Genomic DNA, 18,647 nt, shown 5'->3' on the forward strand with positions numbered 1-18,647 from the left:
CAGAACGATCAGGCCCCCCTCGCTGCGCGTTCCCGTCAGGAGAAGTCTCGACACACGAGCGCCAGCGCGAGCGCTCCTCCTCCAAGACCCGTTTGAGAGGAGAACTTTGAGGAGATTCTGCAGCCAAAGAGCTGATATCAGATCAGCCTGACCTCACAATCAGACAGCAGACTCGCGGGAAAGGGAAGCAGTACATGAAGCTTCTGTACTAGCTGTACACCAGACAGGTTTGGCTAGCTGCATGACATCATGCTAATCATTTATTTAGCTTTTTAAAACAACGGGGACGGATCCAGCACGGACAGTTAGGAGTGAGGGATGAGGAGGTACGGAAACATGAGAACACCAGGGTAGGGAGTGAGGGATGAGGAGGTAAGGAAACATGAGAACACCAGGACACACATGAGAACTCTGTCAAGCTACATATTAGACAAAGTGAACATCTTTTCTTCTACATAGTTGTCCTCAGTCTCATATGCTTAACTTGGTCATGGAGGCATCAGCATGTAATAGAGATGTTAAATTAACAGTGAAAACTCATCATAGCTTAATTTAACATCAGTATTCATAATTACACTTCATGTTTACTTCTCCTGATCTTTATCTCCCATAACAAGGTCCATAGGGGCATCTCAATAAATGAACATGTTATATTATATTATATAAGTGTTATTTACTGATTGTTTTCATGTTGGAATACATGTTAAATATTTAACTGCCAAGTAATAATGCGTGTTTGATACTTACATTTGTTTGCATTAAATCATACTGGGATGTTTGCTGAAATTGATAAGATGGCCCTACCTAGAACATGTTCCACCAGCTGCCACTGGTCTTCAGTATTGCAAAAGTGTCCGCTGGTCTTGAAAGAACTGCTGCCATACATCACTTGATGGCTGTAGCCGCCAAAATGCAGATTGCAGCCGATGTCCTGCACGCATCAACCAGCGGTCATGTTCGCAGAGGGTAAAACTACCCTGTGGGAAGCGATTTTGCAAATGGCTGCACACATACAGTAAGTGAAGAGCATTTAGTCCGTTACCTCATAGGACACAAAGCGTAGCCTTACAGATGAATTACACTTCTGTTGCATACAGTGGAGTACATTAGAAACTGAACATAAAGTGCTGCAGCTCTTGCTTTTCTCACATGTCCGCGGTCTCTCTTTCATGGTCGGTCAATTAAGTGTCCATTCTACTCACCAGTCTCACTGCAACTGATCTGCAGTTTCATGGCTACATTTACTGCTTTTCCATTACAAACAAGATCAAGCTGCAGCTGGGGCTCATTTGGGTCAATGGGAAATAAGATCAGTAAAACCCAGGCTGCGTATGGCAGACAGGGACAGGTGACCATGCTTTGATGACACGGCTGCAGCATGAACAGGCAGTGGTGAAATGAATGCCGCCTATGTGGCCAGGGATCAGGTGCTTCCAGTTACGGCTACAAGCTGCCTTCTAGATAGAGTCAGGCACTCACATCCCTGTACTCCTGGCACCTTTTTAAGGCTTTTTCATGTTCTGCGATCGTTAAACTGCAAAATATATACGCTAATGCGCCTTCAGCTGGAACCATTAAAGGCTCATGTCAACTTCCTCAACAGTACATTGTGATAAATACTCAGTTCAGTCATGATGGAGCCTTGAGAGACAGCTGTGCTGTTGTGCAGCTATGAAGGCGACTTTCAACGTACTGTACATAATAATAAATAATAATAATGCATTTTATTTGTAACGCACTTTTCATTTAAAAAAAATCTCAGAGTGCCACAGAGCCAGTACATAGTAAAAACAGTAAAAAGCATGGTTAAAACATAGTTAAAACATAGTTAAAAAATAAACTGTAATAAAATAAAAACCAGTGAATGAACAGAAACACAAAATAAATAACTGACAGTGATTCAGGTCAGAAAGGCTTTCCTGAATAAAAAGGTTTTTTAAGAGGTGAGAACACATTAGAAGACACAAGCTGAGTCTGCCTATAGGTAATGTCCACATACATGCATATGTACAATTTGTGGAGAACCAAACCCAACAATGGGGCTTTAAAAGAATCTAAACCAAACACAATGACATGCAAAATCCTTTAGTTCTCATATTTTGCACACCTGATGAAACAAAATGAACCGAATCAGACTCTCCTGGTGGTTAAGTTATCATATTTAAAAATTCCATCCCTTGTGCAAGCTGAAATGTATTTTGACAATAACAACATTAAACTTGTATTTTTTGATTGGCTACATACAGGGCAACACTACCGTACCTACAATGTAATGCAACAGCTCAGCAATATTTGTAAAGCTCCATTTTGTTCTTGTATTGTATTGTATTAAAAGACACTGTATTTTTAAGGCTGTACTTTATGATATTATACTGTCATGTGTTGCTGTTTGTTTTTTCTCCACTCATTGCATATTTTCAGAATTTCTTGCTACAATATGTATTTTTTAGGATGATGTCGATATCTAATGTCTTGATCTACAGTACATTCTACAAGCATTACATTGACAGTGCTTCGGACTAAGTGAGTATGTTGATATTGAATGTTCACACGAGGCTTCATGTGTGTCATTACAGTCCACGGACAGGACACATTCGTTCCCGTCTCTTTTGCCTCAAAGACACCCAAGTGAAGCTTCATTAATTCAGGTACATCCTGTACGGAAGCATTTTGCATCTCCACACGCACCTCTGAAAGCGTTTCTGTTTGAAGTTATCCATAATAATCACAAAACAGATTTTCACTTTTGAGCAGTCACAAGGATTTCTAAAATCTGCAGGGCTATCTACAACAAATGACAACACTCCATAAATCACCCCGGTGCAGCACCCTCTGTTAGACATTTACAGGCTCTCCAGTTTCTCACCGTTTATGCACATCAACAGTTATGCTCGGCGAAATTCATTTTCTCTCTGCTGCACAACTGACAGAATACCATTTAATACACACTAAGCCAGTATCACTGTTTATTACGCCAGACAAGGACAACGTAAGGAGGGAGAGTAACTTAGGAAAGCACCAGAGAACCGTATTTGTGCTGATAATCTAAATTATTTTCCATGTTCAGTGTTGTAAGGAGAGAAAGACAATGTGAAATGCTGACATAATCAACAACCATTGCAAAAAAATGCTGAATAGCATAAAGTACATGACATACAGTACAAATGCAATTTCGAGAGCAGTCACGACTGCTGTACAACATTATTCATAACTGTTTTTGATGATTTTGCAAACCTTTGTCGTCTACTGTCATCTCCTATTGAAGCAATGGAAGTGAAATTATCAACGCGTTGCATCACAGTCCGAGTTCAATCAACTCATCTCTTTAGTTGCAGTTGATGTGTTGACACCAACTTGCCAGCAAGCGGATTACAGAGTAAGTTATTAAAAACCGACCCAACCAGCTAACTTTGTTTGTGTGATTTTCTCTGGCTTTTCTATGTAATGAAGAGGAGAAGATATCTGTGTACTTTAATCAGTTTAAGAGCTTCACACCCATTGCTGAGTGATTTCTTTCCCCCTATAATGTTGCATGTTTTGCGACGTGCAGTTTTCTGTAATCACGTAAAAGACAGTGGTATGTACCGCACATTGATCATGTCGAGAATAAATGTTTACAGCGTAGCACCTCCCACTTAATGATGTCGATAATGACCTTCATAAGCAGTTTTAATTGTTTTATTAAAATTAAATTCAGGTGGTGTACTCATATCAGAAAGAATGTTGATGTTATTAATTGTATACATTTGTTTCTGCTTACATCAATGTACGGTTAAATGACTTAAGTCTACTCTGGTGTTCTGCACCACAGCATACGTCCGGTTACTCATTTCTAAATACATTCTCTCTGTGACTGCAAGCTCACCCCAAAGTCACCATTTCAAAAGTGCTTGCTTCAGATCAGCCCCGGGACATTAGTCAACTGTATTTAGTGGGGGACTTCACTGAATGCCTTTCATGATCAGCACTTGTATTTCAACACATGTTTTGCCATGCCTGGTACCATATATACATACAGCCTCGTTTTCTGAAACATGATCCTACCCCGGCACATTTAACTATCCATAAAATGCTGTAGTGCTGACTGTAAATATAGATTTGAACAAATTCAGTTCTTTGAAGTCCAGAAATGTCGTGCACTTAGAAATAATGGCATGTTCACAGTATTAGCGATATGTCACCCATCATGCTTTGTTCATGGTGGAAGCTGAGCCTGAGATCATAAAACACATTCCCGTGATGATGACAGCTTGATTAAAATATGTCCTCCAGAAGGACGATTGTGTGACCGAGGTGAGGGCTGAGCTGGCTCCTGTTACCTCCTCCAACTGACTGGACGTCACGTTTGTTCTTCTGTTTTTAAATATTGAGATCTCCAAGTAGAATCCTGAGAAAGTCTGCCCACCGGTGACCCATTACTTACACGATTCCAGTTCCCATGTGCAAATAAATAATAGAGACAGAAGCGATGTCAGATCAGCCGGTCCTTTCCCTGACCGACAGAACAAACCCAACCTGGTTTTTTAATTCTGGAAAGCTGAACTGGAAGCAGATACGACTGAACAACAAGCAGTGCAGGAGCCTTTTCATGCAGTAATGAGCAAAGAAGACAATCGCTGTGTACATTTTGTTGTTGCTTATAAAACAATATTGGAATAATTGTCTACATCAAGGCAACACCATATTTGTAAACGCATTGAGAGACTGGTTAATAATTAAATGGGCCTCTTATGAAACAGATTTAGCTGGGTCATGTATTTCATTACTCTCCTGGCAGTTGCATTTTATGGGACGTTTATGAAAACCACTTCATCATAGAGCGTATACCATCCAACCGTGCCAACATGTATGTATGTGATGAAGCCAGAGATGGGCAGTATTTCTATTACTTGTATTTGAAATACGTATTTCAATTACTTTTGAGTGTTTTGTAATTTGTATTTGATAGGGCCGATAAAAATCGAACGTAATTTGTAACCAAATACTTTAGAGTGGAGTAATTTTGTATTTAAAATACTCAAAATACTTTCTCCACGAATCAAAAAACAGTTCACGAGTTCAGTCTTCAGATCTTCAAGTTCAACGGATTGTCTGTCAAGTTAAATATTGTATCTGAGTGTGACAGATGTCAACTAACTTGATGTATAATTTATGCCTGGGTCTGGCTACATAGCCTATTGTATACACATGGTGATGGTTATAATATCAAGCTAGCGATCGATGCTAACATGCTAATGACGCTAGCATGCTGTCTCGGCTAGTGCATAGCCAGTGTTTAGCAAGTTAACTTATCAGTCGAGTAGCTAGTTTTAGGAAGAGGGAGATTTGGAGCTCGTATGTTCATGATAACCTTATCAAGAGACGTCTGCCCATCTAATCTTGCACTGAATTACAAGTTATGCTGTATCTTCTCAATGTGAATGTCATAATGCCATATCAATTACTGGCAGATAATATAGTTCACAGTTAGCCAGGCTATGACAGTAGATGTAATTTATTTTATTTAAAAGGCATATTATGAAAGTATTCTTAGTTTTATTATTTCATACATTTTACAGTTGGCCAGGTGGACAACATGTCTCAGCAAGATGACGTTCAAGAAGGACCATCAACAAGCACAGATGTGCTTAGTTATACTGACGTTCTGTGACTGTTCTTCCTTTGTGTGGGCTTCACCAGAGCTTTGTGTACATATAGCCCAAACCTGAATGCTCTGCTCTACCAAATTGTGAGAAAACGGAAAATCCAGAAAAGAGTATTTCCTATATTTTAAATACAAAATACATGTATTGTATTTTGTTACATTTTCTGGCACCAGTATTTTGTATTTTATTTTGATACATTTATTTGAGGGGTATTTTGTATCAAAATACATTTTGATGTATCTTTGCCCATCTCTGGTTGAAGCCATGTTTCAGAGAAACCGTGCCAGTTTCAGAGGGTTTGAATATTTCAAGGTGGGCTGTGTTGTCCAGGAGAGGCGGTTCTATTGTAATGGCAGACAACTCGACAGAGAAATAATCAATTCACCAGCTTAGGCCCCCACCTCGGCCGGAGCGAGCCTTCGTCGGTTGTTTGGAGTGTGAGGAATGGTTGATGGAGATTTGGCCTGATGCGGTTTGGGAGAGGCTTAGCTGAGGATCCAGTGCGGCTCCCGGGCCTTGCAGAACCCCCGATCTCCAAGGGATAGGAGCATGATGACTATGGGGGGAGATAACCATGAACAAGAGGGAGGGAGGGTGGGGTGCAGGAAACGCGAGTGTGCCGAGGCTTAGAGTGGGTAGGTATTTATAGGAGTGTGGGTCCATCGCTGGAAGCTTCTTTTTTTTCTTCTCTTTCTCTCCCTTTCTTCTTCCTTTCTTTTCTCTCTTCCTCTCCTTCTTTCTCTCTTTCTTCTCTACTTTGCTGTCTTTCCTTCCTCTCTCTTTCTTTCTCTCTCTCTTCTTTTCTCTCTTTTCCTTCTTTCCTCTCTTCTTTTTCTCTCTCTCTGCGATTCGTTGTTGCTTGCTGCGTTCAGTGGTTGCGTTGTTGGGTTCAGTGGTTGCGTTGTTGCGTTCAGTGGTTGCGTTGTTGCGCTTAGAGAGGGGGACAGCTTAGAGAGGGGGACGGAGGCAAGAAGACCTGGCAACCCGGTGCCAGGAATCTGCCTAGTGGGAAGAGTATGCGTAGTAGGAAAAGCGGGATAGGGGATAGGGGAGGGGGACAGAGGAGAGGGAACCTGGCAACCCGGTGCCAGGAATCTGCATAGAGGGAAGAGTATGCGTAGTAGGAAAAGCAGGATAGGGGAGGGGGACAGAGGAGAGGGAACCTGGCAACCCGGTGCCGACAGCTTAGAGGGGGGGGGGCAGTTTAGAAAGGGGGACATAGGAAAGAAGACCTGGCAACCCGGTGCCGACAGCTTAGAGGGGGGGGGGACAGCTTAGAAAGGGGGACAGAGGAAAGAAGACCTGGCAACCCGGTGCCTACAGCTTAGAGGGCGAGGGACAGCTTAGAAAGGGGGACAGAGGAAAGAAGACCTGACAACCCGGTGCCTGGGTATAGGCAGAAGAAGGGTGGTGTAGGGGAACGGTGAAGGGACGGACGGGTGAATCTGGCCAAAAGGTGGGATGGAATGCTGTGGAAATGGAAGGGAGGAAGATAGAGTCGGCGTCTCTTGCTGCTTTGGAGAGTTGAGTTTGCCTGAGCTGGTGGAGGGGGATGAGAGGTGAGGCGCTGCGACCTGGCAACCCGGAACTTTGTGGGTTGGCGGCGGAGTTTCGGGGTGGTGTCACGGTCGCTGGCGTCACGCCGGTGTGTTTGCATGTAGGTACGTTGTGTTTGTTTGTTTTTTCCTAACGTGACTTTGGGAAAGTTGTGAGGAGTTGGCACGGCTTGCTTGTTGCGTCGATGCTCTTAGCAGGCGGACTGTGGTCGAGTTGGAGATCAGCTGGCGCGTCTTCGATCACCTGGTGAGTCTTCGATGGGGGACCTGGCTGGAGCACGGGGGGGGGGGGGGCGGCGTCTTTGAGCGCTGCGTGCCGGGCAGGCAGGTCGTCGGGGGCTCGTTCCCGAGCTGGGTCTGGAGCGAGCGAAGAAGGAGAGAGCTGGATTGACGTTTACGTTGTCTACGTCAGGAGGTAGCGGGTCTCCCTCTGCCGCCGAGATGTGAGTAACAGGAGGACGGCCGTGAGTCCGACTCTTCGTATTGTCAGATCTCTTCGTATTGTCAGATCCTGGCGGGTGGATGCAGCTGGTCGGCGAGGTGGAGATCGCGGGTTTGGCTGCCCGGACCCTCTCGATGGCGGTTGGTGGCGTCCTCTGCGTGGTTGCGGTTGCCGTGGTGTTCCGGTTGCGAGTGCAGAAAACGCGAGTGTGCCGAGGCTTAGAGTGGGTAGGTATTTATCGGAGTGTGGCCGGAAGTGGGCGAGTGGCTGAGGTGTGGTCCTGCTCCTGAAATTCAGCTAAGTTTTATCTCCAATAGATGCAGAGACATGCATCGTCTCAAGCACTCTTAAAGGTCTACGTGTTTGTGTGTCTGCATGAAAGGCAGTGTGAATGAGAGGAGTATTATAAAAGTGACACATGGTTTCAGTGAAATTTCGTATAGATACAAAACTATAATTGAAGTTGGAATGAATTTGTGTTTTCCTGTGATTATCATGACCTTCATTTTGCCAAACGGCCGGGCGGATGTGCGACTGAACTGTAGCATAATAAATCTCTGCATCTTTCTTAATGTGTAACAAAAAGCTCAATTGAAATGCATGGGAATGGAAATAATGGAAAACTTAAAAAACAAACAAACGCGAGGTTTGGACAGCAATAAATAAATCAAATGACAAAAGCAAGGATAGAAAGCTGGTATATGTGGTTGTTGCAGGACTTCTTATAAGCTTGAACAACCATTCGGTCTGAATGAAATCATTGGACTCATCGCGCGTCACCAGAATCTTATTTTTACATTTATTTATCAAACTTTAACTTTTTTAACAGGCTCTTTCCCACTCTGTCAATCCGTAAAAGTCAGATGAAAACACCTCCATAAAGGGCCACATGTGTGTTTATGGTCATAATGATCATTTTGGGGGAGTGGCTTTTGAGGGTGGCCTGAAAGGACGGGCTGTCAGTGTTGCCGACTTGTCAACTTTCTTGCCAGATTTAGGGACTTTTGGAGCCAGTGATGCTTGCTACTTTCATTGGAGAAGAGATGGCAACACTGGGCTGGGTTTTCGGTTGGATCATTTTTTTTTATCTAGCGTACTCTTGCTAATTTAGCAACATTACAAACCCTAGCTTTAAATTGCTTACCAAAAAATACCGTGAAAGATTTAAAATCAAAGTATAAGGATATTGTAATTTTATCCTTTTATTATTATCAAAATTTTCCCACAAAAAGAATAAAATGATCCTAATAACAAATAGCTTGACTAAATGCAAAGCTTTACGCTTTTGTGCTAGAATAGAGAATAGAGTTCTTGGTAATCCACATCGTACGTAAAAGAGCACATTAGTTGCATTCGGCCGATACTCATGAGAATCCCTATGCCAGCTGTAGTGGGGGATAAACAGGAAAGCAATCCAGGCACTTCAAAATCTTAGAACAACGAGTTAGGAAATAATTTAAAAGCTGTTAAGTGGCTAAATCATTGAAAGAGCCAACATGTTTCGACCAGAGTAGGTCTTTGTCAGGACATTTAACGAACCGCAGCTGTAGTTCACTCCTCTCCGCTGGGTAAACTAGAAAAGCAAAGCAAACTGTAAATGTTGTAGAATGTCCCCGAGTGTCGCTGAGCTGTACACATGCGTCTAACTAGCAGCCATAAAAGCATAAATACCTTAACAACAAGACATGTTTAACTCAACAGGAGGATGTTTACAAGTGAGAGCTTTGCAAGAACCCCAGCGTCACAGGAGACCTTACAGGTAAAGAAGGCTCACAGCAATCAGGAAACGATCCTGTTCGTTATTGTGAGGAGGTTCTACCCTTTGAGTCTGAACTATGTCTGCCATTCTCTGGTCTCCTGGCAACAACACTGATGGTACCAGGTGCCCTGGTGTTTTGTGACGGATGCTGCCACGAGCAGTTTTGGAGACACTATCATTGTAAGTCATGTCACAAATGGAGATGGTTTCAGTGCAATTTAAAGACATTATTGTCTGCTATCTTGACATAAATGAGACTGGGCCTTACTGGGTTTGGAGCTCAAAGCAACTTGCAGCTCATGGTTATCCGCGCATGAGAAGGTGCAGGAAACAAGACAAACCTGTCCTTGTCCCTCTAAACCCTCCTTCACTTTTGCTCTCACGTTTGCTCTGTTAAACCACGTGGGGGCTGGACTGCAAGCCCTTTGTTGTGATGACGCCATGAATTTACTTTAAACATCCACAATTCAAGGGGCAGATGAAGAAAAACAGATATTTGAACAGACTGCTAAGGCGTGAATGGAGATGGTAGAACTAGTCGTTGGTTCCCAGTGTTCCAATCTCTCTCCCAACACTCCCGATAAGCTTTAGTTCCCCACACAACTTAACTGACAAACAGGCCCAAATTACTCAAACGCATCCTCACAAATGTCCTTGAATCATATGCCTAACCAAGAATACCTTTTTTTTTTTAAAGCATTTGCCCATTCATTGTCTCGTTAAAGCTAGCGTACAAGAGACATTTGTGTGAGAAAGTATAACAGCAGGAGAAACTGGAAGTAAAATGTGTTCATCCTTATTTCATTAGGGTTGTATATTAAATTGGAGAAGATAAACAGCAGTGAGATAGCAAACATTTACGGTGGCACTTTCCATGTCTATAATGCATTATAAAAACTCTTACAATGTGTTATATCGTGGTTACAGCACTGTATAAGTGTAGTTATAAGCACTCGTACATACTCTGACCACATGACTTATATGGTCAATTATCATAATACTTGCTGGTCACTCACTGTAATTTTTTTTGGAAGGACAATAGTGTATTCAAATTCCCATAGCTGTAACACTTTATAATCTTTCATAATTTATTATAATCACTATTATAATATGCCTTATTTCCTTAGTACCCAATGCCAACTTAGAGTAACTTATAATCACATAACAATGACGAAGGCAGAGTGTAATACAAACATGTGCCATTTCTCCTTACAACGCACATCTTTCAATTCCGGTATTGGATTAGGTAGTAATAATATTATGCTAATATGCATAAATTAGATTTTACACTCTCACACCTCAAATGCGTATATCAAAAAAAAGTTTTTTTCTGCAATTTAATAATAATAATAACTATAATTACAAAAAAAATACAATTCACTTCGCCTGCAAGGTCCTGAATTCTGGGACATCTTCCATCTGGGTCTGTGTCTCATTTCCTGAATTCCAGTTTGGCTCACAGGCCAAAGGGTGGAAGAGGGCAGGGTCTGAATAGACTGACTTCAGAGTGGGCATATCATCTAGATATACTGGTGGTAAGGCTCCAACACATCATTAAGATCACATAGAAGCATTATTGCCAAACTCTTTCTGCCCATTAGGGCCATATTTTTCCAGCAATGTACACCTCTGAGTTGGTTTTTATATCAAATATGGGTGGTGGCCAGGCTGTTAGGAGCCACAGTCCAGTGTGTGTCCACTTTTGTGCCAAATTAAGACTCTCTCTGTTGAATCTCGAGAGCTGAATGTCGTCAGCAATGTGTGTCACGACAGAAGTAGCTGACTGATGTTGGAAAGATAAAGACATGATGGACTACAGCTCTCCTGGCCTGAGGGTAAAGCACAGTTACTCTCTGCCTGGGATACTCACTCTCTAAAACTTGCTCTCCCCACTCCAGTGCATTCACAGGCTGCTGTAGACAATAGTGCGCTGCAGCCAACAAAGTGTTAAGCAACCAACATCGAAGTAGAAATGTTTGTTGAAATCACTTTTAAGTCATGGTATCGCTAAAATATTACAAACCTGCTAATAACGAAGTAAAATACAAAAAATACTTTAATCTCGATCTAAAAATCAAAACACTTCCTCTTTCATTTCCTTGGATTTTGCTGAACTCACAGTTATTTAAGTAATACAAAATGGTGTTGTTGTTAATCCATTAGTTGTTTGTTTGATATAAAATGAAAGTAACCAAAGAATTGCACAGAGGTGAAATGATACAATAAATGTGCCAACATTTAGTTTACACTGAAAAATATCTTCAGAAGCATACACTGAAAAATACTGTAGATATATGCCTCTTTTACCCAATCGTCTGATCAGAATAAGTGCATAGTTTTAAAATTCATCGTGATTTCACAAACAAAACGTTTTTCGTCATATCAAAATGGGCAACACAATTTTAGCAGTTCTTGGTTACAGTTTGTCGTTTCGTCTGCTTTGACCAGTAGAACTATAGTGAGCGAAACTGTTGCTGCTGAGGAAGAAAAGAACGTCTCTAAAGTCATTTAGATTAGTTAAAGTTGCCGCCAACTGTCATGAAAGCACGACTTGAAATGCCTTTTTACTGGCTGAGTAAGGTGTGAATATGTTATAGAAGCAAGCTGATAATTCCCCAACTGAAATTGGCTGCAAAGTGAAAATTTCTTAAATTTGAAATGTTCACAACTACTTTTGATTGAACTGTTTTACACAGTTGTGAAGGAGACATTTCTTTGCTTCTTAGTTCTTGCTCTCATTTCCTTCCACCGAATCTATGAAACTACTCTGGAATGGCAGCGCTCCCAAACACAGAACGAAGACGTAACCTCAACTTTAACATATTTTTACAATGGCTAACATCAGGCTGACGCATTTTGGCACATAAGCCTTCATCAGTGCATCTGTTTTTGGCAGAGAACCCAACCAGGGGAAGGTTATATCAGGAGGTGCTAGATGCTTTTCACTGCTTGCTCTCATTCTCATCAAGTGTGATGTGGTCGCATAACTGACTGTCTCAAGCCTATTTAAAGAAGATACTGGGGAATGGTATATCTAATAGCCATGAATTAGATTGTATATGTTGAATATGATATTACTGATAATAATCGGCCAAATTCCGTCTAAAAAATGTAAATCGTTAAATTTGAAAAATATCAAATATTCTCAATTATTTTTTTAGCTTTCAAAAAAAAAAGCCAACCTGTCAGAATAAAATATGTGAAGTTCTTGAGGCAATGAACATGATCATGTATCATGATTTGTTTAATAACCTGACTGCAGAGCATGTTCGGATATTATGCAGGTGAGTCATGCAACATTGTCTCTCCCTACATTCATTCAAATTCATTCTTTCAATATGTTCAATGTCATGTCTGTTATTTCTGACTAAGATTTGAAGTAATTGTGGCTGAACAAGGGATGGTCATCAATTTTGAAAGCAGGTTTCAGCATGTTGATATCGTTCCATATATGTATGTCTTGTTTGTATGAAACACTAGAGCGAGAGCAAATTCAAGTGGCGACAGACTCATTAAATTAACATCACACTCCGTTAACATGCCCTGAAGTAAAAAGCCCTCTTTGTTTCACTGCTTTGTTTTTTAAAATAGCAATAAGCTTTTCTGAACACAAAGTTTAGGGGCACGTGTACAGCAGAAACCAAAAAGCTGGTGCTGAAATGATTAGGTACAATCATATACTGTCGTCAATTAGAGCCATCAGTGTGGCTGTCAGTCAGCGCTGAGTTATGATGTCTTCAGTGAGTGGCCTTGCACAGACCAGAGCCCAGATGCCAATGTCAGAACCATGAAACAGGAAGCTTCATCTTTAAATTCATCCTACACAATGTAGATACAGGTGACAAACTCAATTTGCAAGAATAGTTTTTCTGGAAACCTTTAATTTTGATTAAAGTAGGCCTTTGTTGTCATACATCATTAGCCATCAGCCATTAGGCTAGTAAGCTGTTGAAAAAAACAACTATTTTTTATATTGCTTAACATATATTGTGGTTACCGGTAAATCGTTTTAGCAAAACAATCAGCCCGAATGACACTCATGAGTTGTTCCCCCACGCCTTCTATTTTCATCAAATTATCAAAATAATTCATCATCCATTATTCTAAAGAGCGGATGTAAAAAGATAAAAGATAAAAGTTAATGGGGCAAAAGTGCTTTCACTGATTTGCAAATCAAATGCTCAGGAAAAACCGCAATGTGATACAAAGACGCCATGAAAAACAGAACATCAGACGATCAGAAAAGTATCAAAAATCAATACGTTCACCATCCCTGGTCTTAAAAGAACAACGTGTTTGACTGCTCTTCTCCATGTGTGCTCTACTTCTCGAGGAGCAGCCATCTTCGATATGCGAATACATGCATAGTAATGACGCGATAGCAGTCACATCAAAGCCGTCCCCTATATTTTGCCACAGGCCCCCCTCTTCGACGGATTTCAGAGGGATGACTCGTGAATATCACGGTGTACAACCCCCTGACGTGCACATATACCCCTCGACAACAGAGACCCCCAAAGAGGACGTAGCCGCAACACCTACCTCCAAAATCAGGCCTTAAACGGATGTCATATCCCTTCAGCAACTTGTCCACGGTGGTCTTGGCCAGAGACATTCCGGTGCTTCCAGTGGAAGAGCTGAGGGGAGAAACCACAAGTGTAAGAGCCATTTTAAGGAGTGGGATAACACTGAAGATTGACTACTTTTGTCATAGATATTTTGTTCCTCTACAGCACACCAACTGTACGATAAATGATTACTGCACTAAACAATGATTACTACTCTACTCTGTTCTCAACATCAATGACATGAATTGGAAGAGGAAGCCCTTACGCCAACGTGGTGAGGATTTGACAAAGGGAATGAGGACTTAGGATACATTAAACAACACACAACACACACATTCATCCAAGAATCCCTTTTCTTCTAAAGTGAGCATTTGTATGTCATATTTCATCCATTTCATCCAAAATTTTTGTCAACTTCAGTTATATTTTTACATTCTGGGCACACTCACAGAAGAATAAACATTCACCACGCGAAGATTTTTAGCTAGTAGTTGTCAGACAGATATATTTAAGCATGCTGACTGTGGTGTTGTCATCGGGAAGGTTAAAAAATGTGCCTTGTGTATGCATCCCCCCCCCCCCTTTTGGAACTCCACCTACAGTGTATTCATCTGATCAGTTTAAGAGCTGCGTTGTAATACATTTTATTGATGTGGGTCCTTCAAAAAAGTGGCATTGAAATTAACAATGTTATAGTTTTGTTTTTTTCCGCTCACGTAACAAGTAGGTGCTCAGTCTTATTTGTGAGCCATGTATTTAAACACAGCCTCCCATCGTGCTGTCAGAGGCTTCGCTGGTCTGAGCCTGGACTGGAGACAGACTATCCCCGGGAGGAACACAGAGTCCGCACTCGTCTAACTGACACTTATAACATTGGTGCCATGACCTGCATCACCTGACCGAGAGTGGATCTCCAGCTGAGGTTCCTTGTTAAGGGGAGGGTGTGCAATGAGCGTGTGTGTGTGTGTGTGGGGGGGGGGGGTTAAAATTAAAATTGCTCCCCTGATAGGAGCACTAGCCCGCGGCTCAGTCACAGAAGCACTGTTCAATTAGCTCATAGTGCAGCTGTTCATCAGGCTGGCCGGGGTTTGACACCTGAGAGCATCACTATGAGCAGAATATCAATGACACCTGAAACACATGCGAGATGATGCCCCTTTCTTTTGTTATTCCGGGTTATTGCAATGGGCTCAAAATGTCAAAAAATAAAATAAAAGGTGCGACCCAGTTGAGCTGAGCACCTGCATCTCATAAGTGAGGCTGCAGGTTACTGCAGCCCAGGAAAAGGAGTGGGCCAGGAGGGATATGTATCAGTGCCTTTAACAACAAAACAATAAAGGGATTGAGCTGGAGATTGGGAGTGTGGTGATGTTCTTTTAGGCCTGTGCAGCAATTCATACTGTAGGCGAAACACCTCAAGAACTAGACACTAGACAAGACCGTATTAACTCTTACACCCTGCCTGCTGTCTTTAAAACATTAGAAAAGGGATTTCTTTTTTTAATTGATTTGGTTCCGGTCAATAAAATGGGCAATCACGTAGCATATATGAATAGGATTTGCGTTTTTAGAGATGAATACAATAAGTAAGCTTTCGGACAGTGTTGCCACAGCACTGGAGACATAGGCTGCATCTGGCTGCTTACCCTGGAGTAATCAATCGATCGTCGGCTGATCGATCCCATCAGCTAATCATCGGCCAACACTACTGTAGCCTACTGAGGGCAGCCACTTTATAGGCAACATACTTAGAGTCGCCCTTTCCAGTACACATATGTGTATATCCCCATTTTGATATCGGGAGTATAACATTTCACAATAGGCTTGATCCTGTGCACGCGCATGTTTTTACGCTCGCGCGCGCTACAGCTCCTTCTAATAGAGCATATATCAGCAGCAATGCCCCTAATAAGTAGGCCTGGGTGCGATTTGCCACATCTCAGCCTTTTATTGACCGGCAACCACGTCTGTTGGTGTGGACGGGAAATTTTTTTTCTTTCTTTGGTCCAAGCGACGTTTTCTTACCTTTGAACAAAGCAGAAGAAGAAGGACAAAGCCGCCAGAGCAGAGACAATTCCACATAATTTATCTTCTTGACGACCCAACATCTCCACAAATCCTTAGATATAGTTTCTATAATCCAACCAGTCCAGTGGTCCTCCAGAAAATTCACAAAGTAAAAACGGGCAATTAAAAAAATAATTGCCTTTTAAAAATGTCGAAGAAACTAACCTACATCTACGCGTGCGATGTGTTCATTGTATTTAGGCTTCTTGGGTTGTTGTTGTTTCTTTCTTTTTTTAAAATCTCGTAATTGGCCCCCGCTGTTTTCCCCGGCTATGGAAATCCGTGCAGGTCACAGAGCCCCTCGACCAACACCAGAAGATCAGACATCTTGCTCAAAAAACAGCATACACAATACTTTTGAAAGTGATGACAAGTATTCTTCCCCTTAAAAAAACAAACACTGGCATGAATGACTGAGCGGCAGCCTCTTGATGATCAAATCGGTGGATGAAATTTCCCAGTCCAAATCTGCAGAAGAGGCATGGTTACAGCGATGCTCTGGCGCCAGACTATGCCACAACGTGATGCTGGTTAAAAGATATTTGTTTGAGCTGGAGACGCTGGTCGGCTGAAGGGGAGCGGTGGGTTAAAAAAAAAGAAAATTGAAATCTTCATTCCCTTTTTTTTTCTCCCCCCCCCCCCCCCCCCCTCTCCCCCCCCCCCTCCCCCCGTTGCCGCTGCTGCTGATGATGTAGATCAGCGCAAAGTCACTGAGGGGAAAATGCACATTGAAAAAGCACTGGGTAATATCTGATGGATAACTCCTCTGGTGGAAAAAAAATAAGAAATTAGATGCCGAGAAATATGTATGGCCCCCTTATACGATAATGCATGTATCGCATGTGGCAGCGTCGGATATCGTGTCAAAGATGCGTATACCTATTTGGAAAAAAAAGTCCACTTGCCTGCGCTGTCCAACGCTGAATGGCGTTTCAACACGTTAGTGTTGGTCCGCTCCGCTTCCCGTGGAAACACTGAGCAAATGACAGACACGCAACAGTCCGAGGAGACACGACGAGGATATCTTGTCTCCTTTCGATTGTCTTTTTGAGTTCCTAGTTGAAATTAAAATGATGTCCTAGCCTACTGGAGGGGGAGAGAACGAGGGGAGGGGAAGGGGGGACACCTATGGTGAATTCCTTAGCGACAGTGTGTCCATGCGCTGAATCGCGTCTGTCTATTCTCTCTGAAACCCATTAGGATGCTGGGAGTGTGTGCCGGTGCGTTTTCGTGCATTTCTTCCACTTTGGCACAATTCTTTTTTGTTGAAACAAGCGCACAGACAGTTACGCGCGCACACACAGTTACGCGCGCACACACTGCGTGAACACGCGCAATCTTTTTCTTAAAAAAAAAATGTTTTTTCTCTATTTCTATTCGTTTAATTCCTTATTGCGAGCCAGGACTCGCGCCTATGTATTTGAAGCAAACACATCCTTACTGGAAACTGCTAAGGCGCACACCACAATTGAAGAATCACACAAGCTTGTGTTTTGTTCAGAGGAGGAGGCTTTCTTCAGGGATCTCTGTGCTGTCCAGTTGCTAAGCAACCCAGCCAGCACTGATGCAGTTGTGGTGATTCGAAGGCTATGCGCAAAGGCTCATTTAAAGGAGTAGACCCGATGCTGTCACCACCGGGGTGTCAGTGGGACAAAAGCAGACAGCAACTGATGTACCATGGAGCCATTTCTGTTATGATGGGGTTGTGGTGGTGTGTGTGTGTGTGTGTGTGGGGGGGGGGCATTTAGCCTATAATAATACATGCAAAAGAAATGTGGCATGTCAGGGTTATCACACTCACACTACTTTTTGCTTCATCATCATTGTCCTCATCATCACCATCATTGTCAGGGCCACTGTGATGAAACAATCAGTCAATAGCTTTTTTTTAAAAACATGTTAATACTCAACAGGTATTTGTTGCTTTTGACTGTTCTCTGCAGTCATCCGAACCCATATGAGTAGAATTCAGTTTGTCCCTCCCATAGGTGATGTCACAGCACTGAACAAGTGGGTTATGAAATGGCAAAGAAGAAACATGTGTTGTGTATGAACGATGATTTTTATTTTTGTATTACTTATTTGAGTGTCAATGTAAAACAAAAAACAAAAAGTAGAATGATTATACATTTGTATTTTGGCTTATCCGTGCTCGAACGTCGGAAGAGATACGGCCTTTTAACATGACTATATTCAATCCCCCAATCATAAGTCATTTTCAAAAATGAATGGCATTGCAATTACATACTTACAATTACATGTGGCACCATGTTGATCCCTTCAACATCTGGGCATGCTCAGTCCGTGTTTTTGCGCCATAGTCGGCCCCGCTCTCGATAGTGCTCCTGTTCACAGCATTCCCTGATTACTGCAATTATCTTTAATTGGCATCTATGACAAGAAGATCCCAGCCCCTGGGATGTTCTTTTTTTGCTCCATTCATATGTTGCATAACACACGTGAGTTACTGGGTCACCCATGCTCCTATGATATAAATAGTATCACATGGTTAATGCATTGCCTTCCAGTCACTCCCTGTTCCTCCCGCTGTCCATATCTGTCACACACCCCAATCCTCTAAGTAACAGATGATATATTTAACGGATGTGT

General features: G+C 42.2%; 1 protein-coding gene across 1 annotated transcript in view; it reads right to left on the minus strand.

The window, feature by feature from the left end:
* gabrb4 (gamma-aminobutyric acid type A receptor subunit beta4) overlaps window positions 1-16,078 on the minus strand; it is a gene marked incomplete at both ends in the record, with an annotated part of 52,051 nt that extends 35,973 nt beyond the window's left edge. The window contains 2 exons of the mRNA XM_079283974.1: window positions 13,945-14,039; window positions 15,996-16,078. Of these exons, the coding sequence (XP_079140100.1) occupies window positions 13,945-14,039; window positions 15,996-16,078 (178 nt within the window). The remainder of the gene's footprint in view (window positions 1-13,944; window positions 14,040-15,995) is intronic.
* Window positions 16,079-18,647: the final 2,569 nt, after the last annotated feature.

Source organism: Melanostigma gelatinosum, assembly GCF_949748355.1.
Source record: "Melanostigma gelatinosum genome assembly, chromosome: 14".
Taxonomy (NCBI): Eukaryota; Metazoa; Chordata; class Actinopteri; order Perciformes; family Zoarcidae; genus Melanostigma; species Melanostigma gelatinosum.